Genomic DNA, 26,040 nt, shown 5'->3' on the forward strand with positions numbered 1-26,040 from the left:
ATCAACCTCATTCTCTCAACAGTTTTCCTCACTACCTTCCTCTAGTTTGACTGATGCTGCTGTTCAGAAAAACAAGATGTTTAAGCAGAAATAAGTAAACCTGTGAAGCTAAAATAAATGTGAACGAAGGAGATTTATTTCCTTTCTCCTCTTATTTTTTATTATCCTAAAATTACAAAAAGATGACATTCAAGATGATGTATTTAAATGATGTATTTAAAACTGGCTGCAGATTTTTGAGCTTTCATACAAACTGAACAGACACCTTTTGTTTGATCGTTACATTCAGACACGTGATCGTACTGAGACGTACCATTAAACGGAGCACGGGGGGAGAGTCCATTGTTTAAACTTTATTCACAAGCCCTAACTGTCCTTCCAGCTCTTCGGTCTTGCTGATGATAAGAGTAGTTTAATTAACTAGTAATAAAGACAGAAGAACTTGCCGAGCCCTCTATTTGCACTAGAAAGAAGAAAAAGAACCGCGAAGAGCGGAGAAACCTCAGTAAAACCCGCTGTGAGTTGAGACGAAATATCGCGATACTTCGTAGTGTGCGGTTGTCTCTCACGCAGGCTCATAAATAACTGATCTAAAAGGTTTTGGAGAAAGGGTAAGAGCGTCTGTGTCTACAGATTAATCCTCATTATACACGTTATATATCAACAGCTTCATGTACAGTTTGCACGTTAAATATCAGATAATTGAAGGGTTTTACCTATTCTAGTGTTAGCATGTAGCAGGCGACGTGTGTTAGCAATGTTAGCTACCTTAGCTACACAGCTTGTCTGAGTCATTGTCGGTCTGCTTTTACTCACTTTTGGACGCCTAGTTTTAATTATCTATGCTTTTAGTTAAAACATGTCAGGCTAAACAGAGTAGTGTTTATGGATGATATTAGCGCATTTAGCTTAGTTTAGCTGTTAGCCCCTCCCCCGTAGGCGTGTTTGGTACACCTTTCCTTCTCCTCTCACTGTACCTGCACAGATGTTACTCCTGGTCTGTGTCAGGCTGTGATTCACTCAGAGGCTCGTTGTAATCTCGCCTCTTGTCGATGTTTTCGTGGACTCAGAGTTTCTCTTCCTCAGTGAGGCGGTCTCCATCACTCTGTTTGCATCAGGTCATGTTCCTCCTGCTGGGCTGAGGTGAATCTTTCTCTCTCTCCTCCTTTAACCGCCTCCTATGTTCCCTTTGCAGTAAAGATCAGAGTCGTGCTCCTCCGTCTGTTGCTCAGGGCCTCCACTGGCTCCTGTTTTCTTAGGAGAGGCTTTGTTTGAAGCTTTTTCTACCTCATTGTGTCTCAGCAGAAATAAGACTTGCCACCACAGAAGAAAAGGAGCTCCTGCTCTCTTTGACCACATTAAGTTCCTGTCATCTTTGAAGACCTTTCCAGCGCCTGTTTCCTTCTTTATCTTGGCTCTCTGTGCTGAATCCAGAGAGCGGGACAGACTTTTTGATATCATGTCTCAGAAGACGCAGGCTGACGGTGCTCAGAAACACTTCGCTGTGGGTCGGGGGCTCCTGGCCGCTGCAGAAACCTTGAACTTCAACATGAACGAGCAGCGTCCCAACAGACCAATGGGTGTGGGCGTGGGCATGGGCATGGAGGGCCAGGACGGCAGCGGGCAGATGTCCCGACGTGGCAGCGGCGGTGGCGGCAGCACCAGCAATCTTGGCAGCACCATGAAGCTGTTTGCCAGTTTGGGGCTGTCGCCCTCTGACCTGGACGCTCTGGCTGAAATCCCTGAGGAGGAGATCAGTGTGGAGACGCTGCCACACATCCTCAGACAGCTGAAGAGTCGCAAGGGGGAAGCAGGAGAGCGGCGGGCGGCCATGTCCTCTGATGCTGCGTATCGAGGAGGAAGCTGGGAAGAGGGACACGTGGGGAGGATGGGCGGTTCTTCTCTGGGACAAGGTTCAGCCAAGTCCTCCACAGACTTTGGGTACAGCTCCCTGCAGGACGTCTCCTCCGGCCGGGGCTACGGCTTAAATTACAGCGGTGGAGGTGGGAGCAGAGAGAGGCCATACTCTGAGCTTTCCCACCGCAGTGGGCTCGGCATGGGCCCGTCTGAGCCCGTCTTTATGCAGAGGAGGATGGGCTCCCCGTCAAACGGAAAAGTCCAAGACTTCTTGGGAGTCATGCCCCCCATGTTCCCCCACGTGTGCTCTCTTTGTGACTTTGACGTTCATTCCACCATGGTGAGTACGTCCAACCTGCTTCCTCTTTTCTTCTCGGACTAACTGTAATTGTTTGAGCTCCAGTCTTCCTTCAGTCAGTGACAGGCGCTGATTCAGGTCCGGTTTACTTCATATAATTTCCTTGTTGTATCTCCTCACAGCATGTTCCCTGTCTCCATTTTCTCAGCTGAAGCTCTCCAGCATTGACCAGTTAGATTTGGATCTTTCCAGCGGTCATCCAATTAAACCAAAAATCTCTTTTTATAATTAGTATCTGTTCACATGAGCTGGTAAAGCTGTTCATGTTACACATTCAGTCTGATATACTTGATCTTTTCACTTCATTAGCTTTAACAAAGTCCTGGGAGGATCTTGATTTGCTCCTTGTGTCTCCAACATGAAACATTTAAAGCTCCTCACACATTCATGGACTTATCGAATTGGCAGCTTTTAAACCTGTGAGACTTTTGGCAGCTGGGGTCTTGTGTTTGTTTTTCTTTAGTTTGTGGTGTCAGGGTTTCTTCTGGGGCATTAAGTATGAACTTTTAAAAAAGGAATTAAAATGGTCTTAAAATGTTCTATTTCCCAAGCCTTTGCTAAAGATTTGAGAAATATACACATGGTATTTTATAACCTTCTTAAAATCAGTGACTGTTACTGTTTTGTCTAGCCAGTTTAGAATCCAAAAAGATCCACATTACCCTTTTCTTTTCTTGGAAAAAAGGCATCAAATGCTGTTTTTCATTTCTTTTTTTAAGTCATTTCTAAAAGATCTTAAAAAGCACTCCTTTAATTTTTAAAACGGTACAGGAACCATTTTATCATACCCTTTAAGTAACAGGTGATAATATATATATATATTTTTACTTAGTTTAAAAAACAAAACAAAAACAATTCCCTGGGTGCTTTTCTGAATGAACCACTTAAGGTTAATAACTGTTTGAACTGGACCTTTAGTATAGAGGTTCCATGTTAGGAAATGAAAGTGTTTGAGCGTCACTCATTCTCTAGATGTGTTTGTAGGAGTGGAATCAACACATTAATGGACTCCGCCATGCTGAAAACAGACGGCAGCTTCTTGACATGTGAGTCGCTCTTAATACACAACAGTGAGCCAAAACATTGAAACCATCTGCAGTCAGTCAAGATGTGTCACCTACTTGGTTTATGCTGGATTGAACTCGGAGGTCTTTCCCTCTTTAATAGATGTTTAATATTGTGTGAATGTTTTTTTGTTTGTTTGTTTTTTCTTTTAGGTATCCTGAGTGGGATCCCGGTATGGGCTCAGGCAGAGGGTAAGAGACACTGATACTGTTAGCAAAACAGTAATTATAGTGTAGAAAATAATTCATCTGCTGCTCTCTGTAATCATGACTGAATTGTGGACTCCATTTCTAAGCTAAGTGATAGCAATGATAGCACTAGCATTTCTAAGTTAGCTTGTGCTGTCATTGAAGCACTCAGAAGTGAAATCATGACATGGACTAGCAGAGTCGGCCCACATGCTGCTACAGGCAACTGAGGGGGACATTACACTTCAGTCTGTTCACACACTGGAAGTAAAAATACTTTAATACTTCAAATTAAAGTAAAATCTGTGATAGACTGCAGTTGAGAATCAGACATCATATCATAAAAAATCAAATTCTGGGGTTCACAGACTCTTTGCAGCTTCTATAGCTTGTTTGTGCTAATTGAGTAATTTTTATATTGTATTACATCATATTATATTTTGTTCTAATAATCCAGATGTTTGATAACTGACTCACACCCTAGTTCATTTATTTCCAGTGGAGGTCTGTCAGAGACCCCCAACCTGTCTGCAGGGCTGCTGGGTCCCGCCCCCATGTCTTCAGGACCAATGGGAGGGATGTCCTCGAGCTGGGGTAAGATACATGCAGATGCATTTTTCTTCTTCTAATTATTACTGTTATCATTATTGCTGGAGGTTTTAGTCCACTCCAGGACATAAATCATCTTAACTTGTCCTTATGTATTTTTTAAAATTCTAAAGGGCCGATCGTGATATTTTAAATCCATCATTTTTTTTAATATAATGAACATTTATTTGTTCATTTAATGTACTGACTTCACTTGCATCCTTAGCTTAGTCTTTTTACTCAATTTAATTTAGTTACTTTAGCTTATTATAATATACTCATTTAATTACTATACTTATGTAATTAAAGGAATTAAGTAAATTATCTTTAATTTTGTTTCAATACTTAGTTGTCTGTCTTATTTACTTTACTTATCTTACTGTACATACTGTACTTACTTTACTTACTTACCTAGTTCTTATTTTCCCTCATTTACTAGCGGTACTTGTTTTACATATCTTACTTTACCTTCTTTACTTACGCACATTCTTTTCTTACTACACCTAGTTTTGTTACCTACTTTACTTATCTGAATGAATCAGCCAGAGCTTTCTTATTTTTCTCATGGACTTGACTTAGGTTTGAACAATTTGAGAACAAGGTGATGCAGGATTTTGAAATTCATACCATAGGTGCATCTACTAGGAGGCTGAGAGGTGGCAGAGGCTGCTGCCAGTATTTTCTTTAATGTAGTTTTACTCTTACCGTCCTTTACTTACTGACTTATTTAACTCTCTGTACTTTGTTAACTTTACTTTCTTTGCTTACTTTTTTCAATGTACTCAGTGTACTCCTTTGTTTATTTAGTTTACTTGTCTTACTTAATGACTTCATTATTTAACTTTACTTTTACTATTTCTGTTTATTTACTGACTGTACATACTTACTCTATTTAAGTAAGATAAGTAGCAAAACTAAACATGTTTTACTTTTGCTTTTCTTCCTGTAATTTGTTTTCTTCCTTGTCAGACTTTACTCACTTTATTAGCTGTACTTACTTTACCATATTTTCTTTACTCTTCTCACTTCATTTACTGTTTATTGTACTCACTGTATTTAGTGTACTTTACTTACTGTGATCACTTTAGTGAGTAAAATAAATAAACTATAGTTGCTCTACTTGGCTTACTTTACTCAGCTTTCTTACTTTACTTGTTATACTTACCTTATTAATTTGGTTAGTGTACTTACTATACTTTTGTTACTGTACTTACTTATCTTACTTTATTTACTTGCTGACTTACATTACTTATTAAATAATTGCTCTGAAAATGTTCGGGCACAAAAACCATCACAGATAAAAAAAGAGAAGTCAGGTGCTCAAAATAATCTTTAGACTCAAACATTAGAACAGGCTTTTCCCAGCAGCACGCCATGTAATAAATACTCACAATGAAAATGGCAGGCATTACAGCTTCTATCTAAAAATGTATAGATTCAGGCGTCGTGTGCTCCAGGTACACTTCACGCAAATCGAGTTGCCCGAGATTCACAGCATTTACAGAAAATGCGCTATTTTGTGATATAAAGTGTTATCAGGATGGGAAATGTTTTTGCGATATTTTGGTCATATCGCACAACCCTAATTTAATGTAATCAGAGCCTTTAAAAAGTTTATTTCTGTATAAAATAAAAACCCTGCATGGTCATTTTGGTCACTTAAAAGATCCTAAATTGGTGGCCTAAACATTGTGTTTTTCTGTGTCAGGTGGAGGTGGAGGTCCTGGACAGCTGGGTCTGAATAAGGTCAGTCTGAACGCTTGTGTCACCTGCTGTGTCTCTGACCCTGTGGATTTCAGAGGGTTTCAGTAAACATATTTCCTCCCTCTGTGCCAAACACATTGTTTAAAAGTTCACGTCATCCAGAATATCTTTGAAAAGCTTTGTGGTGCTTCAGTGACGGTGCAGCAGTGTTAAATGTCGTGTCCTCAGCTGAGGAGCAGGGTGGTGGTGGTGAAATACGACAGGAAGCCTCTCAGCAACAAGACCCTGTTCGCCTTCGCTGAGCGCTTCGGCTGCCTGAGGGAGCACCTCATCCTCAAGAACAAGGTAGGACAGCTCACCTCGCTGTTTCCACTTCATTCATTTCAAATCTGAGGAAGGGAAAAAATACCTTTTAATAATTTTTAAAAATCATAGGGAACAAAAAAACAAACAGATTTTGGCTTTAGATTGGGACACTCACATGAATTTGATGTGGAAACCAGCTGTACTCATGAAATTAAAGTAAAAATAATAACACAAATTAAAAGTGCAAAATTCTGAGCACCCCTATGAACTCTGAGGGCTGTAACTGGAAATATTCATTGTGTGAAGGTAAGATTTTGCTGGGCTTTGCGAGGTTAGCTGATTCTGTCGGGATTGGGTCGGAGGTAGCGATTGATTTTAAATGTGACGACTCATGTAATTTAATATAAATCAGAAAGGGAAGACTAATGAGTCATAGGAAGGTCAGTCAGTCGAAGATGTGTCAGATGTCTGGACTTTTTCTTTTTTCTTCTTCTTTTTAAGAAAATACAAATAATTTTTTTGATGTGTTGTTTGAAGTATTTGTGTTTTGCTCTGACTCAGAAGAACAATTTTCAAAATGTTTTTTAAAAAGGAGAGAAAAAGAAATATCACGTTAGCGCATCTTAAATAAAATGGTGTAATATAATAATAATAATAATAATAATAATATATGCTTCAATAAAACAAAGTGAGCTTAATAAAAATCAAACTAAAATTCAGTATAAGTTAATAACGTACTGACTGCAGCAAGTTAAAATCTACATAAATGGCAAAAAATGATGTCTGGATCAAATATAATCAAAGTTTAAAAAAGAACAAAATGTTAACTACAAATTTTATTTAAATTAAGCTGAATATGTCACATAACTCATAAAGTTAAACGGGTCAAATAAGGGTTGATTTTTCAGAAGGATTTTTAAACAAGCGCACCAAATAAACCAAAAAAGAGAAGGGTGACTTGAACTTAAGGAAAAACTTCCCCAGAAAGTCTGTATAGAGGAAAAACTTTGACCATCGCTCAGTCCAAGCCCTCACACTTTACAGAAACGAGCCAAGCTTCAGTATCGTCGTCCTAAAGATCACAAACCACAGGATCTGACCTGTTTCCTGTTTCACAGTAAGACCTGAAGTCTAATATCTGTGTCCATCAGGCTTTTCTGGAGATGAGCACTCATGAAGAAGCTCTGGATGTGGTGAACTACTACAAACAGCACCCGGCATCTCTGTACGGCAAATCCATCTCCTTCTACCTGTCCCAGACCCTCATGTTCATCGAGGTAATGTTGCCCTCGCCGGTTAAATAAAACTCACTGCTTTCTGACACACTCAGACCCTCACAGGTTTCCGTTTTTGACCCTCAGAAAGACGAGCGATCGATGGACCGACCGATGGATCGACTGATGGACAGACCTGTGAGGGAGGTCAAAGGTCAAGCCAGCAAGGTAGTTTTTTTCTCCAACCTGCCCCGCGAGGATGAGAAGAAGAAGGAGCTGCTGACCATTGCTGAGCGCTTTGGTGTTGTGGAGAAACACCTCTTCTTAACAGACCAGGTACTGGTGCCATCGCTGACTTTAAGCTTTAGCAAAAAGGAAAGTTTGAAGCCTTAAAAGTCGAGCAGGGATCTGTCTGGATCCAAACTTCTCATCCCTCGACCACCACCCCAAAATTTTTCAGACACCAGTGTTGCTTAAACCTGGCATGTCAGCCATGTGGTCTGGTAGTTCTAACTAACATTCAGTTATTCATTAATGTTTTTTTAATGCTGCTTTTCGTGATTGTGGAAAGTGTGTTTTTTTTTGTTTTTTGTTTTTTTTTATTGGTCACAAAATTGGCCTGTACGCCCTCCATGAGCTAAAATGAGTCTGACTTTCCATGTGTGCAGGCATTTATCCAGCTGGGAACTGCAGAGGATGCAGAGATGCTGGTGAAGTATTACACTGTGAACCCCCTCACCATCCGAGGAAGACGGATCCGCCTCAATGTCTGCACCAAGTACAAAACCCTCAAGTGAGTACCTCAGACGCGTGATGGCTGTGACATTGTCTGTGACCTGGTGCAGGACTCTTTCCTCTTCTGTGCAGTAGGAAACACTAACAGAATTTTGTAACTTGGATTAAGTTAACAAAAAGCAAGTAAAGAAAATAAAGTAAATTTGACCAAAAAAAAGTAATTATAGAAAGTAAATAAGTAATAAAGCTAACTTGAGTAAGAAAAGTTAAGTCAGTAATGCATTAATGCTTCTGTGCTTCACGCAGTGTGAACGCAAGGAAGGGCGGAGGAGACGCTTCGAACAGGAAGAGTGGCAAAGCCAACTCCACCTCCTCCGGCACTGGAACCAGGACCTCCTCCAAAACCACCTTATCCAAATCATCCACCTCCAGGTCCAAAGAAGACAAGAAGAGGGAGGAGAAGGAGGAGGAGAAGAAGGAGGAGGAAGAGAAAGAGGAGAAGAAAGTGAAGGCAGAGCCAGAGGAGGAGGAGGAAGAGGAGGAGGAGAAGGAAGTCTCAGGTGTGATGGAAGGAGGGGAGGATGGGGAGGGGGAGGAGCAGGCAGCAACTGATGGAGAGGGGGAGGAGTCAGAGGGAGCAGAGTCTGTGAATTTGACGGTAGAGGAGTCTGAGGATGCTCGACAGGAGGAGGAGGAGGAGAAGAAAGAGGAGGAGAAGGTGAGAAAACAAAAAAGATGAAGAAAAATATATTAAAGCCAAAAGTGATTCCTGGAATTAAACCGAACTGCACACAGGTTACTGATGATGTCACTGATGACACACCTGGAGACACGAGTGAGGTCAAGCAGGAGGCGGAGTCAGAGCCACAAACGGAAGCGGCAGAAACAGAAACTTCGGCCGAGGAGCACGAGAGCAAAGAGGAGGCGAACATGGAGGCGGCAGAGAGCTCAGAGGCGCCGGAGGCAGCGGAGGGAGATCTACCCGAAGAAGAGGTGATGCACCTGCTCTGTCCTTCAGTCTGTAATCCAGGAGTGGCACAGGTGTGTTAATGATGTCTCTTCCAGCAGGACTTCCCAGAGAACATGGAGGACTTTGTGACGCTGGACGAGCTGGAGGAAGACAACGACGAAGCCCATGGAGAGTCGGACAATATCGGTACCTGATCAGATCAATATTTAGAGATCAAAGTTAACACTTGTACCTGTAATGTGCTGCAGCACCAGCTTTTCCTTAAAAAAGTCATTTTCCTTCATGGATGTGAGGACGATGTCTTCAATCAACAAAAAGGTGTTTGAAATTAACGCACATCTTCCTCTCTGTTTGTGTCTCCTCTTCTCTGCAGACAACACGAGGCGAGGGGTACGTACCCGAGCGCCGTCGCTCTGATACCTTTAATATTTGACTTCATGTTTCTGTGGATCACTGCATCTCAGCTGCATGACACTCCCTCTAAATCTGATCCTCTGAGGTCACACTGTCACTCTAACTCTATTTAGTGCTTCGTCAGACGCGTTTACTTTGATAAATACTCTGAGTTTATAATAATCAATATGTTTATAATGGTGTTTGCTCAAACCTCCACACAGAGGAAAATTTTGCATTAATAATGGTTTTTGATCCATAATATCCTTGCTTTTGTATGTAATTGCGCTAGCTTCAGACATTTTGAGATTTCCAACATAACTTTTGTTCAGAAACCTGTTTTCATTCACTCTGTTTCACTGGAATTCCTCAATTCTTGCTCCTCCCATCAGGGTATGAGGGTGGTGAACATCGTCGGCTTCAGGCGAGGGTACCAGTACCTCAACGAGCTGCTGAAACTCGCCCAGCCTTTCGGGAAGGTGGTCAAACACCTGGTGCTGGACCTGAGACCCGAGGTACTCCAGAACTCACTCACAGTATTTAAAATATTTAAAATTAGAGATTAATTTTGAAAATCAGTAAAACTGAGAGCTCCTTTCAGTCACTTGTGAAGCATCTTTTAAGGTTAAGGCGTACGCGTTACAGACATTTGTTCTGTGCCGTTTAAACCCCTCTTTGTTTGTCTCCTCTCTCTTGTAAGGCGTTCCTTCAGTTCGCCACAGAAGAAGAAGCACGGGCGATGGCCAACTTCTACAACGGGAACATCACGGCGTCGGTGTGCGGGCGGCCGGTGAGGATCAGTCACTCCATGAGCTACCCCACCATCCAGGTGAGCATTCGGCTGGTTTTATTTCATTACACCACGCGACTTTGTTTGACTTTGTCAGACATGTTTGAAACCTCTATTCATGTGTCTGAGTCTGCTCTGTCACAGAACTGAGCCACGAACAAATGAAATGCACCACGTGAAACATCGGCCATCTAAAATCCAAAAAACTGGTGAAGATAAAGGCAGCCCCCAGTTTTAATCTCCAGCGTATATTTCTGAGCTTCTCGTAGGGCTGTGCGATATGGCCAAAATCTCATATCCCCACAGAAGACAAAGGCTGTTAATGGTCCCACAATCTCCTTTTAACCCCAGATTGTGGAATGCCTTACCTCCATCTTTGCACTGTCTTGATTTTGTTGATTGTTTAAAGAAGCAGCGGAAGACTCATTTGCTCAGAGTCTCTTTTAACCAGTTTTAAACTACAAAAGCAGGCTGATGATCTGACTGTAACATGTTAGACTTTTAGTATGGAGTGAGAAAGTAAAAGTTAAATTCTCCACATATCAAAAAAATAGCTTCAATGCTTCCTCAATAAATCTACGGTCACTCTGGATTAAGAGATTTATATAAATACTCTTAATCCAGATTATGAGCTAGATTAACTGATTCAGAGTGTATTTAAGGTTCTATAAAGCTCAGTTTGCATCAGTAACGTCTGTTTTACGGCAGCCTTTAGGATTATAATGAATTAATTTTGAGACCTTTTGAATTTCCCCCACTCCTTTCTTTGATTTGATCACGTTTTCTTTTCTGCTTGCTGTTCAGTCCGGTTCCAGCAAGGTGGTGTACATCGGTCAGCTCCCCAACAGCAAATACACAGACGAGGAAATCCTGAAGTTCGCCGAGCCATTTGGCAAGGTCAAAAAGTACTTCCTGAACAGGATCCGGAGAGAGGTACAGAACCAGGGCAACCGCACGCCTGAACTGAATCCGTTTAATTACTGCTGCTTTAAAACTGTCCAACATTTTTCCTCAGTGTTTCCTCGAGATGTACAATGCCGAGGATGCCGAGAAGATGGCTGCCGATTATAAAGCGAAGTCGCCAAAGTTAAACGGGAAGCGCCTGACCATCTACGTGAGCAGGAAGTACAAGCAACTGAAACACGGGTGAGCGTCATCGTCGTCTTCTGTGGCCCCTGGGTGCATGAGTCACCACTAACGGCTGTTCGACTGGCGACCAAATAAAAACTACAACCAATCTAGAAACACTCTTTTACCACAAGCAGCAGGAACTGTCGCTGGAACATGTTTCTGCCATTAACTGCTGGAAAATCCTGTATTTCCAGAATGATCTCCAGGCTGACATCTGAGTGCATGATGTCATCACTGTGCAGGAAACAAAAAAAATTATCACAAAACTTAAAAAACAATTCAGTCATGAAAACTTCGACTTGTTTAAACTTTAAATACTGTTTTTATGTTGAAGTGTCCCGAGAGCCTGCCCTCTAATGTCGGCCAGGGATTTTCACTCTTTGGTTTGCTAATTTTGAGAAAAACATTCGATGGTGAAAAGTCAAACAACTCTTTCTGATGTTTTATAAGCTTTGTTGAGGTTCTATGAAAGCCTTGGGACCAGCTGACTGTCGGGTCAGACGACTATTCTGTAGTGTTGATGAAACATCACATTTTAAAGCTTTGACCAAGGGTCACACCTTGTTAGTCCAAAGGTTCTGTTCAGTTTTATCTGCAGTCCTGTTTTTGAGGCTGTGGTGAAGAGCATACTGAGGTGCATGCTGGGAGTTTGTGTTTGTGTCACATTAAACGCTCTGTCTCATCTCACTGTGTTCACTCAGCCATCGAACGCCGAACACCGTGAAGAGAGCGAGTGACGACTCGCCACAAAAGTTCTCGAAAGATGCCGAGGAACCACCGGCCAAGAAACCTAAAGAGGAGGCCCAACCAGAGGTGGAGGAGGAGAAAAAGGAGGATGTGGAGAATCAGAAGGAGGAGAAGCAGCAGGAGGAGGAAATGGAGACCCCTGATGTGAGCGAAGAGACAGCAGTGGAAGAAAAGTCGGCCGCGGAGAAAGTTCCTGACGTTTCTGCTGAGAGGAGCAGCGAGGACGTGAGTCGTTTCTGAAGATCTTTAATGACCGATAACGGCGTGATTATTGATTACTTAAAATACAGTTGGATTAAACAAATTCTCTCCTTTCAGGAGAAACAGGAGGAGCTGGTGGAGCAGATGGAGACATCGACCAATCAGAGCGGGGAGACCGAGGCTCCTCCTCCTGCTGAGAACAAACCCAGCGTGGCGTCTATGCCGCTTCCACCGTACGACCCCAACACGCCCATTGGTGAGGACACTTTCTGATCACCAGGCAGTTGGCTGGTTTATGTTTAAAAAAAAAAAAAAAAAAAAAGGCGTCATCATCAATACGATTGTTGTTTTCCTGCAGGTGTCGAACATGTGAAAGCAGGTTTTTACTGCCGCATCTGTTTCCTGTTTTACTCCAACGAAGACACAGCGAAGAAGACGCACTGCAGCAGCCAGGCGCACTACGACAAGCTCCAGGTGAGAACCCGCCCCACTCATAGCTCCACCCACACATGACCTTTGAGCCTGAATCAGCTCCACACATCTGACACACGGCTCCACCAAACAAACTGAAGTTTGTTTTGTTTTTCAGAAATACCTGGAGAAGGAGCAAAGCAAAGCGGAGAAGAAGGTGAAGACGACAACGCCGTGAGAACATCTGAAACTGAGGAAGAAGTGTGGATGGACTTTTTTAAAAATCTTTGTTTCTATAGCAACATTTGAAGCACACATCGGACATCGGAGCGACTTTCTGCTGCCGCTCTGTGGCATTGAACCCTGAAGGACTCGCTGTTTGTAGCCACGCCTCCTTTTTTTTTTTTTTGCTTCATTTCTGCAGGTATTGATTAGCTCTTTTATTGGTTCTTCTTCTGTCTAAACGGTCAGGAAAAGGAATACTGTGTTTAAGATCCGAATTTTAAAACTAAACAAAAAATTGATACCGTACAGGTGTTTACACAGCTGTCAATCACTTTCTTTATTCATCTAAAAACATCGGATCAACAGAATCATCAGGCGACCCCAACTCCCCCTCTGCTCAGATCTTTCCCATGATTAAGCTACAGCGTCCTGAAGATGGACTCTCCTTACACGTCACCTGAGTTCACGCAGGTCACATAAAAATGTGATTTTACTCCAGATTACCTCCGTGATCTTAAAATAATCTGGTTATTTTCAAAATAAAAGACCCAGTGTTTTGTGCTGTCACCATTGGTCTCGTGCCATTTAGTCACGGCTCGATTTTCATCTCTTTACCGCAGTCTCACCGCTACATCAGTGTTACGTTTGTAAACAATGAAGCGACAGATCAATGGCTGTGATCGTGAACTAGTCTTTGATCTATGACGGCGTCACGACTTCCTGGGTTGACATGTTGAACTGTAAGTCTCACTTTTTTTGGAGTTTTCTGTTGATGTTTTAGAAAAATAAAATAATAAAACCACTGTTGTTCATGTGAGATTATTTATTTGACAACACCACAGATTCTTAAATTACATAGCTTCTGTGAAGGTGCGGCATGAGTACAATTAGACAAAAACTGATTAGAGCCCAGGGAGCAGTTAATATTCTGACAGCACTAGAACCTGGTATTTGTTTCTAAATTTTCTGGGTTGACCAATCAACACCTTTTAGGACTAGAGCACTCGAGTAGGAGAGAGCCTGGAGCTTAACAGAAATGTAGGCAAGTGGCTTTTTACAGTCACATCTCACCCTTTCTCAAACATACAGTTGCTGTTCTGCATGACATAAAACTTAAATATTTATACATTTTTGGATTTTTCAGCAGAAGCTTTTTAAAAAACAAAATCTTTGTACAGAAACTCAAAGTCCAGTGGAGAACAGACAGAAATCAAATCATGTTTAGGATCTCAGTCCCGTTTCAGCTCTGATAAAGTCAATTAATAAAATCTGAAGGTAACCAATTTCTCTGCAGATGTTCAGCTCGTCCACGGATCCCTCCCAGTCTTCTCCTGAAAAACCAAACAAAACAAGGACTTAATTTAAATTCAGCTGAAAAATAAAAACTTAACATTAAAACCTTTTTTCCCTCCACCTGGTATTTGCTGTAATGCGACAGGCTGCTGCAGTGCTGCTGTTTGGCTTCATCCTCTTCAGCGAAGATCTGCTGACACAGGTTACAGAAATAACCGACGACCGGTCGCACGAACTCCGTCCCTACAAAACAAACAAGCGACAGTGAATGCACCGCTGCACGTGTTTAAACTTCCTTATTATGCAACAGGAAGCAACAAACTAAACTGTAACTAAATGGGATTTCAAATAAGCTCAGAGGCTTTCTTACCAACAGGTTTGGTGGGTTTCTGAGGTTCAGCAGCGCCCTCTGCAGGTTCAAACTGGGGCTTCGCGTCCTGAAAGTAACAAATCAGTCATGAGCTTTAATCCTGCACTTCAGGGCAGATTTTCATTTATTTATGGCCAAAAATATTTTTCCATCATTAACTGTGTTTTTAACTGCTGTGCAATATATTTACATTTAAAGTCTATTCATCGCACAGGTAATTTTAATAAATATTTCATGGCTGAGGCAATTTGAACAAAACTACATATTTAAGACTGAACTGCAGATAAAATGAATGGAGCTATTTTAACAGCTGATTCAACATTTGAGATCTGTCAAACACAATGGGAATGCCTTTTTAGAAATTTTGTTTCTAAAAAGGCCGTTTTGTTTTGGCGTTTTGAAACTATGTGAAATGGCATTTAAGACTTTGATGTTATCCTAGGGAAACTAATATTTCTGTTGAGCTGGGATCACAGCACCTTCGCTTTCAGTTATACCTGTTCAGGTGGTGGTTTTGAGGGCTCTGTAGAGGAGACTGGTGGATCTGGACTCTCTGCATCTTTCACATTTGGTCCTGCTTCCATACAAACGTCTATTGGTGTTTCCTCCTCCTCCTGCTTGAATGTGCGTGGTGTTTCCTTTTTGATATAATCTTTTTCAGATGGCGCTTTATCAGCTGCTGGTTCCTCATTTTGTTGAGTATTTTCTTTCTTTAGTTCTTTCTTCACAGTTGTCTGAGGCACTGAATTATTGTCAGGAGCTCCTTTTGGTTCCAGCGTCTCGCTGTCTGGAATCTCTGCACACGATGACCCTTTCTCAGGAGTCTTTCTCCCTGCGGATTCCTTCTCCGGGCCGTTTTTAAGGACCTTTTCTGGAGGCTCTTTGTCCAACGATTCCCTCTTTGGAGACTTTTTGGACTCTTCTGCTGAAGTTTCTCTGAATGTAGACTTGGTTTCCAGAGTCTTTCTGGATGCGGACTTTTTCGCTGGAGTCTTTTTTGTTGTAGAATCCTTACCTGAAGTTTTTTTAGATGGCAAATCTTTCGCTGGAGTCTTTTTCCCAGTGGATTTCGTTTCCAAGATGTTTTTGGCATCCTTTTCTGGAGACGTTTTGGATGTGGACTCTTTCTTTGGGGTCTTTTTCCCTGATGAGTCTTTCTCTGGAGGCTTTTTTGACCCAGAATCTTTTTCTGGAGTCTTTTTGCCTGATTTCTCTGATGTCTTCTTCGGGGACTCCTTCCTCCCTTTAGACCTCCTGTCGGTCTCGTCCTGGTCTGAGGTCTTGGATTTGCTTCGTTTCTCGCGCTTCCTGCCTCGACTGTCCTTGTCGTTGCTGCCGTCCGAGTGAACAACCCATCTGCAAGAAAGGGGTAAAGTATGAATTTCATGATTAAAAGTTCACAGAAAAGAAATTAGGAAGAGTGAAGAGGCGGTTTCGGACCCGTTGTCAAGTCTGTAGTATTTGGTGGAGATGCGGGCTTTGAGTTTGGGGCAGTTGTGGATGGCTGGTTTGCTGACGAGCTCTTCAACAGCTTTCAGGGCCGCTGAAGAACTCGACATCTCAATGAAACCCTGAAACACAAAAAGAGTCTGAAAATGGTCCCAAAGGTAAAGAATCCACTCAACTCTGAACTCTAAGGGTCACAACATAAACAGGATCAACGCAATTACTATAACTCTTACTGCTAGTAGCAAATACCAAAGCCAACATACACAAACACAGCAATGTAAGATAGCCTCAAGCCAACTTGGCTGGCTAATCAATTTCCATATTATTATTTTTTTTATCCAATAGGATGGAGGAGCCTGATGATGCACAGGGATTATAATCATCATTCCTATTGCTGGGCTGAATCAACACAGTTTGGATTCCTCTATCAGCTGACAGAGGTCATGAAAATGACTGTGATGAATGATGTATATGATCAATGTATCCTTTATGCAGTTTGTATTCAGGCTAATAACTGTATCAAATTTGATTTTCATTTACAAAGATATTCCCTTTGTATCATGTATTTATAATCGGTATTTAAATTTTAAAAAGCTAAAAAAAAAAAAAAATTTTTTAATCTCATCTCATTTTCTTACTGACCTCTCGTCGATTGCCAATCAGGTAATAGCGCACCACCTTCCCAAAATTTCGCAGCAGTTGGAAGAAGTCAAAGAGGGCGTAATTAGGTGGCAGGTGGCCGAAGTAAAAAACCCTGCTGGATTTCGATGTTGACTACAAGCAAAGAAAGAACAAACTGTTAAATCAGCAACATATCAGACAAAAACTCAGCCGTTATATTAAAGGTAACACTTACCTTGGGCTCATCTGCTGATTCTCCACCTGCAACAAAATCAAACAGGAAGAATATCAGAAACTGAACAGTGAGCTTTAAAAGTCAACCAAACGTGCTGGTACAACAATATGTTTTGTGTTCAGCATCACAAGACTTCCAGGTATACCTTGGTCGTCAGAGTCATCTTCTTCCAGTTCATCCAGAGTGATGCAGTTTTCCAGGTCTACAGGGAAGTCCTCCTGAAAAAGCACATCGCTCCAACTGAATCCCTTTTTTCCACTTTAAAGCTTAAAATATGTCCACACTAACATGTTCATCTAAAAGTCTTTACCAAATCCTCCTGTAGAGGAGTCTCTGTTGCTTCCTTTGACTCCTCTACTTCCTCCTTCTCTTCCTTCTTTATCTCCTTCTCCGACGCAGGTTTCTCCTCATTGCCAGGCTCTCCACCTATCACCTCCTTTACTTCATCTGTAAGGGAGGTTTTTTTTTTTAACAAAGTCAAGCATTTCCTTTGTTTTCCTTTAAAGCCAGCTTTGCTGTGAAAGCTCAGCTCTCATTTTCTACCTTTTTCAGGTGCTCTCTCTTTAGGACTCTCTTTTTTCTCTTCCTCTTGCAGAGCCTCCTCATCGTCATCTGCCAGATTCTCTCCATCCTCAGCAATCACCTCCATCCCCTCGATGTCGCTCTCCTCTCCAGGCAACCTGAAGTGGCATCTTTAGTTAAGACTGTTCTAGTTTCACTTGCAGAGGCTTTTCTGCAAACAAAAAAAAACCTAAAACAAAAAACAGCAACATGAGGAACTCACGCTGCCTCCCCCTCCACTTCTTCTGTGTTTGAAACTTCAGGTTTGGAGTCTTCGAGAGGAGACGGTTGTCCTTTGGATGTGGACTCTGCATCTGTGTAGAAAAGAAGATTTCACACCAGCCTGTCTGGAGCGACTGGTCCTGGCATCGTGTTGCGTTTTCTTACCTGGTTTCTCTGGTTCTGCCGTCTTTTCTCCGTCCCGTCTGGAGGACTTGTTGCTGGATCTCTCTCTAGACCTGGATTTCTTATCTCTGCTGGATTTTTCCACGGATCTAGATTTGCTCCTGCTTTTTCTTTCTTTGCTTGACTTTTCTTGGGTTGTAGACTTGGCTTTTGTCTCTCTGCTGGACTTGTCTCTGGATGCGGACCTGGTCTTCTGGTCTCTGTTGGATTTTTCTCTCGATTCGTCTGGCTTCTTCGCTTGGGACCCTTTCTTGCTTTCCTTGTTGGATTTTTCTTTTGTTTTTTCTCTGGACCCTGACTTAGACCTGGTCCTGGTCCGCTTCTCACTAGTGGACTTATCTCTGGACCTGGACCGGGTTCTGCTCTTCCTTTTTCTATCCAACTTGTCTTGGGACCTAGATCTAGTTTTGGCATCTCTGCTGGATTTTTCTTTAGATTTATCCCTGGACCTGGACCTTGTTCTGGTCCGTTCCTCTTTGCTGGCCTTGTCTCTGGATCTGGACCTTCTTTTCTTATTTTCTGTCGTTCTGTCTCGGCTTGAGCTCCTTGTCCTCTTGGTGGTACTCTTCTTTGTACTTTCGTTTTCTTCTTCGTACCTCTTGGCTTTTGAAACCCGCCTACAGGACAGACCAGACAAAAGCAGGACCATTATCACTGATCACCCCTGGATGATAATCCGCCAGTTACCTTCCTATCGGGTCGGTCGTACTCACATGAGAGTCTTGTACTCTCCAGAGAAGGAGACACAAATCAAGTCACTGTTGATCCTCAGAGTGTTGGACAGATAATAATCCACCAGCTTCTGAGCATCAGGGGCGTTCTTCATCTCAACGAACACCTGAAAACAACACCTTGTATGTGTTTTCTAAAGTCTTTTAAAGTGATTATTTAAGAAAAACAAAGAAACTGTCTTCCTCTCCGGTATAGTTTTTTAAATGGGCTGAGCCTTACCATTGATGGCAGGAACAGGGTGTAGAGCGGCGGGCCGAAGCGTTTGATGATATTGATCAGGTCGGATTTTCCGTCTTCTCCCGATGGAGCGGGCGTGAAACTCACCACCCGGGAGCTCTGAGGAGACATCAAAGTGTGAAGAGACTTTATCAACAATGAAAACAGACGTTTTTCTAAATACTGAACTGTACAACGTCACAAAGAGGGAATACTCTCATATGGCCCGGCTGTAACACAGAAGCCCCACCTGCCTGCAATCAGGGATTTCCCTGCATGTAAAAAAAATAAAAATAAATGTTGACACCTCTCGCTGTGTTTGTGAGACGGGAGCTTTTCCAGACTGAGATATTTTTCTCAGTAATAACCAAACGTTTGACACTGGGACTTTCTGTACTTTTCGTATGCAGGAAAAACTGGACACTGGAAGTGTTTCTCTTCTACCTGGAGAAAGTTGAAGGCGCTGGAGACGCTGAACACGAGCTGCTCTCCGTTCACAGTTGGAGGATAATTGCTGTGAAACTTCACCAAGTCTTTGGCCTGATCAACCGAGCCCATCTCCACGAAGCCCTGCAGGGTTTAAACCCACTTTAATAATGCTCATGTGCAAAAAAGAGAAAGAAAGCTGCTGCTCGTCTTTAAATGAACGAACATGCAAATATCATCGGTGTGATGATGAAGAACCTCGCAGACTCACCAGAGACGGAAACATGATGACCTTGATGATCTTCCCGAACGGTTCTGCAAGCTTCCTGAGGTATTTCTCATCGACAGACTGAGACGGAAACTTGATGCACACTACCTTCCCTTTCTCCAAATTCTGACAGGAAACAAACACAAAGACTTTCAGCTGATTCAGGAGGGGCTAAAGCGAACCTCATCGAGATCTTAGACACGTGTCTCTACCTTCTTTACCTTCTTCTGCTTCCACTTGCTATTCGACTGCGATGCTGCCAAACAGAAAGAACAAGTTTAAGCAGAAAAACCTAAACGTGTAAACACAAAGGCACAGCCGAGTGAGGCAGACTTACTTTGACTAGCTGCCGGGGCGCCTTTTCCTCCATCTTTCTTCTTCTCAGATTTATCGTCCCTAAAAATGACAAAAAGAGGACGATCAAACAAATTAAAAACAGAGCCACTGAATGAAAAACAAACATCTTATCAATAAAAAAAAAAAAAAAAAAAGCTGATCACAGCAGCTTTGGATCAATATCAGGACCGCTAACATCTGGACCAAAAACCCGTCCTTCAATTATTAGAAAAATAAAAAATTGATTGATTTTTGGCAGGGTCACAGCTTTTTATTAATTTTTTTCCCAGACTTAGTTGGCTGTGCTGAATGAACATCGCTCATATTTGCCATTCTTTCTTTTTTTTAATTTTAGAATTGTTCTCTCAGTTCCTTAAATTAGTTTAAAATAGCTAAACTACACAAAAATGGCCACATTTCATCCTGGAGCCAAAAAATGCTCAATTGAAAATCACTGATCCCACATTTATCTTGACATCAACCAAAGCATTTCTTTAATGTTGGATCACTCGCCTTCAATTTGAAATTTTTATTTTATTTGTCCGCCAGATGGCACTACTTTTTACTATTCAAAGCATGGACACAGTAATTCGGTGGTCATTTTCAGTGGTCACAAGTCAAAAAGTTAATCAATTCAAATCTGCTGGCTGCTGCTGCTGCAAGCCCCTCTCCTCAGCATGCGTAAGGGCGGTGTGAGTTTTGCACGAACAGAAGAAGAGCCAGCAGTGCCACGTGGGAAGCTTACACGCAATAACCAGTCTGTCCATTTGCAGCCTCTGCTCCACCTCAGCTGGGGTCCCTATTCTTTAAAGAACTATATCATTGATACTTGACATTTATATTTCAGGCTGAAGTAGTTTTAAAAGATCGAGCAATTTAAAATGGGAAACTTACTAAAAAATATTTTTACAGTCGTTTGTTGAAATGTGGCGCTTTGGTTAAATGTCATATCCTTGTAAATTGGTCAACGTTTTTCAGGGTTCATTAACATCCACGTTGTTCAGTTGATCCATGTTTTTTTGGCTCGCTGATTATTTATTCACATCAAAAAAACAACATTTCATCTTTGAGACATGCCAAAGTTTTCCACTTTGATAAAATTCAGATCTCTGTTCAGAGGCGTGAGAACGATGATGTGGTTTCGGTCACTGACCTTCGGACCGTCTGCATGCGGCAGTCCCAGTTAGGAAACCTGTGGAGGAGATGGGAGAGTGTTATTAAACCCTGCAAGCAGTAGATGGAGAAACTTGGCGTTGATGTGAAGTAAACTCACTGCTGCAGGAGGCTGAGCTGTCCATCTGCATGGTGCCTGCCAGTCACGTGCTGAATCCAAACCTAAAAACAACAGGAAGTAAACCCGTTACCATCTCTCTTTGTGGCACTCCGGTCTCATAGGACACGTGCAGCTCCCATCATCCTTTGTTGCTGAATGTAGACCCTCACACCACCCACACAGACTGCAGAGAGAGATTCGAGGACAGGTGCACTTACCTTCTGCGACAGTACAGTGATATCACACAGCGAGCACGAGTACGGGAACGACGGCGGGACCTTCCCGTGGAAATCCAGAGCTTCTTTCCGTGTAGGCATTGAGGGCGAGGACTGACTGCTCCTCGTGGAGGACGTGTCACGGCGGCTTGCCAGAGGTTTGGACTGGTGCTCGCTAGGAAGAGGAGAAGCCGTCACCAGCGCTGATGACCTGTAATCAGCTGGTCCAGCCTCAGAGAATCGAGATGACGGCGCTCTATCTCCTCGCCTCGCTGGGCTGTAAGAAGGAACTGGACCAGCCTTACCATAATCAGAGGGGCCCTGCCTGCGGTGGAAGTCCACCGTGTACCCCAACGACGACGATGATAAGGATGACGATGGTGGCAGCTCTGCTCGGCCGGAGCTCACGGTAATCGGATTATTCCAGCGATCCATGAGCTGCTCCGAGGGAGGAGGTGGTGGTGGCAGGTGGTCCAGCGGGTACTGGACCGACGTGCGATGGAGCTGGTCCCAGTCTCTAGAGGAGGAGGAGCTGGGAGGGTAGGAGGAAGAGGAGGAGGGAGACGGAGCCCGGGGAGGGAAAGGTTTGACGGTCCCTTTCTTGCATTTGATCTGTCTGAGGATGTGTGGCAGAGACTCAATAGTGAGGACGTCTTCGGGCAGCTCAGCTAGCAGCGCCAGATCACTGGGCTCCAGACCGCAGCTGCTCAGGATGCTCAGAACATTGTCCTGCGATGACTGCAGCACTCCAGAGCCCCTGGACGAGGACGGGCAGGAGGAGGAGACAGAGAAGGAGTCTTGTGGCTGCCTGTAAAAGTCACGGTCCGCTGAGGAGTGGCGGTAGTCCACAGATCTGTAAGGCCCGGGATCAGTTCTGAGGTCGGTGTCAGGCGGCGGCTTTCTGTACGGGTAATTCTGAGACATGATGGCGAGCTGTGGAGAAACGCTCTGGGCGTTTCCTGCAGACAGAAGGTGTCAGGGAAGACAGAAGACGTAAAAGGTGATGTGAAGGTGGAGGACGAGTTGCCCTGAGAGAAAACACTTAAGAGTGAACACCACGTGCTCAGGAAGTGAAGAAGGAAAAAAAACATTATTTTCTAGATTGTGTCACGTCTGCCTCGGCTACTTTATGATAGGAAATTGCTGATAATGTAAACAAAAACATAAAAAGTGTTCATCCTGATACAGTTTTGGTGAAAGATGAAGTACACCCTCTGTCAGATGTAAGGTTTTAAGTATGAGGACATGCAGAAGCAGCGTGTGAAAAACGACAAACCCAGCAGCAATAACTGAGTTATCGCAGTGGAGGAGTTCTGGTCAAACTCTTCTTGCTTCAGTTCATTGAGGTTTGCAGCAATCACTCATGCACAGCTCTGTGAATGTCCCACCCACAGCATCTCAGTCAGGCTGAGGTGTGGACCATTGCAGCATTGGGATTATTTTCTTTTTCAGCCACTGGTGGAGATTTGCTTCTGTGCTTTGGATCACCGTCCTGCTGGAGAACTGAACATCAGCTGAGCTTTAGCTGTGGGACAGGTGGTCTCACGTTTGACTCAAGAATACTTTAGTAGAGAAAAGAGTTCACTGTTCACTCAGGGACTGCAAGGTACCCAAAACATGAACCTTCCACCACCGTGCCGACAGCTCGTTTGAGGCGATTGTGCTTTGCAAACCTATGTTGTGCTGCCATGTTCTTCTCAGAGAGAAGAGGCTTTCTCCTGGAAAACCTTCCAAACAAGCCACACCTGTTATTCTAATTGTGCTGTCATGAACTTTAACATGCTAACTGAGGCCTGTAGTCTGACACGGAGCTCTTGGGTTTTCTTGTAGTTGATCATTGCACGGGCTGAGCTCGGGTGAATTTGCTGGGATGTCCCCTCCTGGGAAGATTGTTCTGTTAACACACCTGAGTAATCCAGACCACCATAATTCCGCTTCGATGAAGATCAACTAATCAATGCGTTTGATTACCAGCACCCGGCTGCTACTTACCCTCTTCATTCCCATGTAAGCCGTAAGGATGAACTTTGTTTTTCACACTCTGCTTCTGTCTAGGTTTTTGTGAAATAAATAATGACACATGTAATATGTCATCTGTTGCTGTTCATCTGAGGTTGTATTTAAATGATTTTAAGGCCTGCTAAGAATCAGATGATTTTCATTACATCCTGATACTGAAAACCTTTGAATTTGAAGCAGGTGTACTTTTCTTTTTAACCATAGTTGTACACAGTTAACGTAAAATTACGGCTGTTCATATAACGATATATATCGGATGACGATATAAAAACGTCTCTTTCATTTTATGCTATTGTTTGTTTCGGCAATATTTTTTTCATCGTTTTGATGGTCACCGTAGTGGCTATATTAATTTCTTAAAGTTCTCTCTTTCTCTTATATTTAATATAACCACACTACAGACGGACAAGCGCCTGCTTTATGCGTTGTTAACGACGGTAAAACCATCGCGTGTCCGCTGGTTTACTTTGCACATAAACCTTTCACAATAAAGCTCAAGATCCTGTTGAGACTTTTCAAAATAAACCGAATCACGTGAAAGAGTATGCAGAGTATTTACGGATGAGAAGCCAAAAAGAGCCGCCAGGTGCTAAAAAATAAACCTTGGACTCAAACGTTAGAACAGGCTTTTCCCCGCAGAACGTGGTGTAATAAATACTCACAGAGCAAACGGCGGCTGTTACAACTTATGTCTAAAAATGCATCGTTTCATGCATCAGTTAAAACACTCGACTCCAGGTACTAGAAACGCTTCACGCAGGTCGAGCTGCCCGAGATTCACAGAATTTACAGAAAATTTTAAATTTTGTGATTTGTATCGTTATCGGGATGATAGATGTCTTATATCAGGTTATGAGATTTTGGTCATATCGCACAGCCCTACGTAACATTATAGAAAACCAGAAAAGTGATAAGAATATCCTGCTGATCCCTAAATGCTGTTAGTTTAAGCTTCAATAAAATAAAGAAGAAATTAATAAAAAATAAACACAGTTCTTCTTTAAACTGCTAGCTTTAGAGGTCTGTACAACAGATTATCTGCCATCATCTTCTCCTATCCCAGCACCCTCCTCTGTCACACCAGACCATGTCCTCCTTCATTAAATCCATGAACATCTTCTGACGTCTTCCTCTTTTCTTCCTGCCTCGCAGCTCCGATACATCCACTCTCCGTCCTCTGCAAATGTCCATGATACCAGATATTCAAACCTATCTAAACGTTTACTCTCTCTGCTCTTCACATGTCCACCTCCCCACCTCTCATTCACACATATATTCTGTCTTGCTTCTACTGACTTTCATTGCTCTCCTCACCAGAGCATATATTCACCTCTCCACACTTTTGCTAGAGATCACAGTGTCGTCAGTAAACATTAAAGTAAACAGAGACTCCTCCCTGAACTCATCTGTCAGCCTGTCCAAACACGAAGGAGCTCAGAGCAGATCCCTGATGCAATCCCACCTTGAAACCATCTCGCTGTCCTCATTTATATCCTGCCCTTATACCTTCACTTCTCAACCACTCCTGACTTCCTCATGCAGCATCAGTTTCTCCTCTGCCTACCATATTCTTTTGACCATTTTTTATTATCAGTGTTTTGTTTTTGTTTTGTTATTTATTTATTTTTATTTTTTTTTTATTTTTTTTTGGGGGGGGAGTATCAGTTTAACCAGCTGTTTAAATATAGAGACACTGACGCAGGTAGACTGTGTTTTACAGGTGGAACTATAACGCGACACAGAAACATAGAAAATGTTGGCCATAGAGCGGGAAAAATGCATGTAATTTTCATTAATGTAGAGCAGGGTTTGTGCAGGATTGGTGTAACCCGAATTAATCCTCTCTGATCAGAGATGTGTTGAACGTTCAGAGAAAGAGGCTTCTGGGAAATTCAGCGCGCAGTGGTTTCATTGTGGTCGAACTGAAAGTGTGATCTAAGAAAATGCCGAGTTTCAATCAGAAACATCGTCGAACAAAACCGAACCAAAAAACCCGTCTAATTTCTAACCTGTGTAGAAAACAACTCCGCTAACAGTTAGCTAGCGGCTAAACGTAGAGGAGGAAATAAAATCAGCGGCTCACCTCAAATCACCGCTGCACCCTCTCAGGTGATCCACGCAGCTCCAGGCAAAAAAAACAACTCGTGGACCTTGGACCTGCCGCTGGCTTCGTTTTCCACGAAAACAGATGCAGAAAGTCGACGATTGAAAGCCGCAAGCAACCTAGCTGTTTCGTCGTCTTCTTCTTCTTCTTCTTCGGTTTACAGGGGTCTGTACATCGACGCATTCTCGCCCTCTGCTGGTGGGGAAAAACAAGTTGAAACAAAATAGATCAATTAAAAATTTTGTCAAATTAAATTAAACCAAAATAAAAAAAATTTGGAGGAAAACACATTTATTATTAAAATATAAAATAAGCTAATATATTAATATATTACACTTGAAATTATTTATTAAAGAAAACATTAATAAACATGAAAATAATGCATAATATATACATAAATTTAAAATTCATAAAAAATATATTAGGTTAGTAATATATTATATATATATTGAATATTATATTAATTTAAAGTACAATCTAAATTAATACAATACAATATTTTCAGAGATAAAAGTAACAAACACTAAAATTTATAAATAATGAATAAAATTAAGACATATTTATAGATTAAATGTAAAATGACATGATGTAAAAAATGTAAGTAATAAAATACAGTCCATTCAAAAATGTATGT

General features: G+C 42.3%; 2 protein-coding genes across 3 annotated transcripts; one reads left to right on the forward strand and one right to left on the reverse strand.

Moving 5' to 3' along the window:
- Window positions 1-337: 337 nt before the first annotated feature.
- On the forward strand, window positions 338-12,974 carry matr3l1.2 (matrin 3-like 1.2). The gene is made up of 22 exons (XM_080900357.1): window positions 338-611; window positions 1,306-2,197; window positions 3,200-3,261; window positions 3,433-3,471; window positions 3,968-4,062; window positions 5,765-5,802; window positions 5,989-6,105; window positions 7,218-7,343; window positions 7,428-7,616; window positions 7,949-8,073; window positions 8,322-8,733; window positions 8,811-9,008; window positions 9,081-9,171; window positions 9,359-9,375; window positions 9,771-9,893; window positions 10,079-10,207; window positions 10,973-11,101; window positions 11,184-11,314; window positions 12,001-12,271; window positions 12,365-12,503; window positions 12,606-12,721; window positions 12,837-12,974. The coding sequence occupies exons 2-22, from the start codon at window positions 1,460-1,462 to the stop codon at window positions 12,894-12,896; spliced, it is 3,345 nt and encodes a 1,114-aa protein (XP_080756483.1). The 5' UTR covers window positions 338-611; window positions 1,306-1,459; the 3' UTR covers window positions 12,897-12,974.
- Window positions 12,975-12,980: 6 nt separating this feature from the next.
- Window positions 12,981-25,554, reverse strand: LOC308408196 (uncharacterized protein). 2 transcript variants are annotated; one of them, XM_080900348.1, is made up of 22 exons: window positions 25,386-25,554; window positions 21,287-22,242; window positions 21,069-21,130; window positions 20,949-20,987; window positions 19,797-19,855; window positions 19,681-19,715; window positions 19,463-19,585; window positions 19,210-19,335; window positions 18,769-18,885; window positions 18,531-18,655; window positions 17,800-18,434; window positions 17,636-17,726; window positions 17,395-17,531; window positions 17,162-17,298; window positions 16,997-17,069; window positions 16,852-16,877; window positions 16,638-16,769; window positions 15,987-16,117; window positions 15,044-15,902; window positions 14,547-14,613; window positions 14,298-14,419; window positions 12,981-14,214 (listed from the first exon to the last, which is right to left on the reverse strand). In XM_080900348.1, exons 2-22 carry the CDS (start codon window positions 22,205-22,207, stop codon window positions 14,182-14,184), a joined length of 4,050 nt encoding a protein of 1,349 aa, XP_080756474.1. In that variant the 5' UTR covers window positions 22,208-22,242; window positions 25,386-25,554; the 3' UTR covers window positions 12,981-14,181. The 2 variants fall into 2 exon arrangements, with proteins under 2 accessions (XP_080756474.1, XP_080756473.1); XM_080900347.1 differs by having other exon boundaries at window positions 19,672-19,715.
- Window positions 25,555-26,040: the final 486 nt, after the last annotated feature.

The sequence above is a fragment of the Rhamphochromis sp. 'chilingali' genome, assembly GCF_963969265.1.
Source record: "Rhamphochromis sp. 'chilingali' genome assembly, chromosome: 13".
In the NCBI taxonomy this organism is placed as follows: Eukaryota; Metazoa; Chordata; class Actinopteri; order Cichliformes; family Cichlidae; genus Rhamphochromis; species Rhamphochromis sp. 'chilingali'.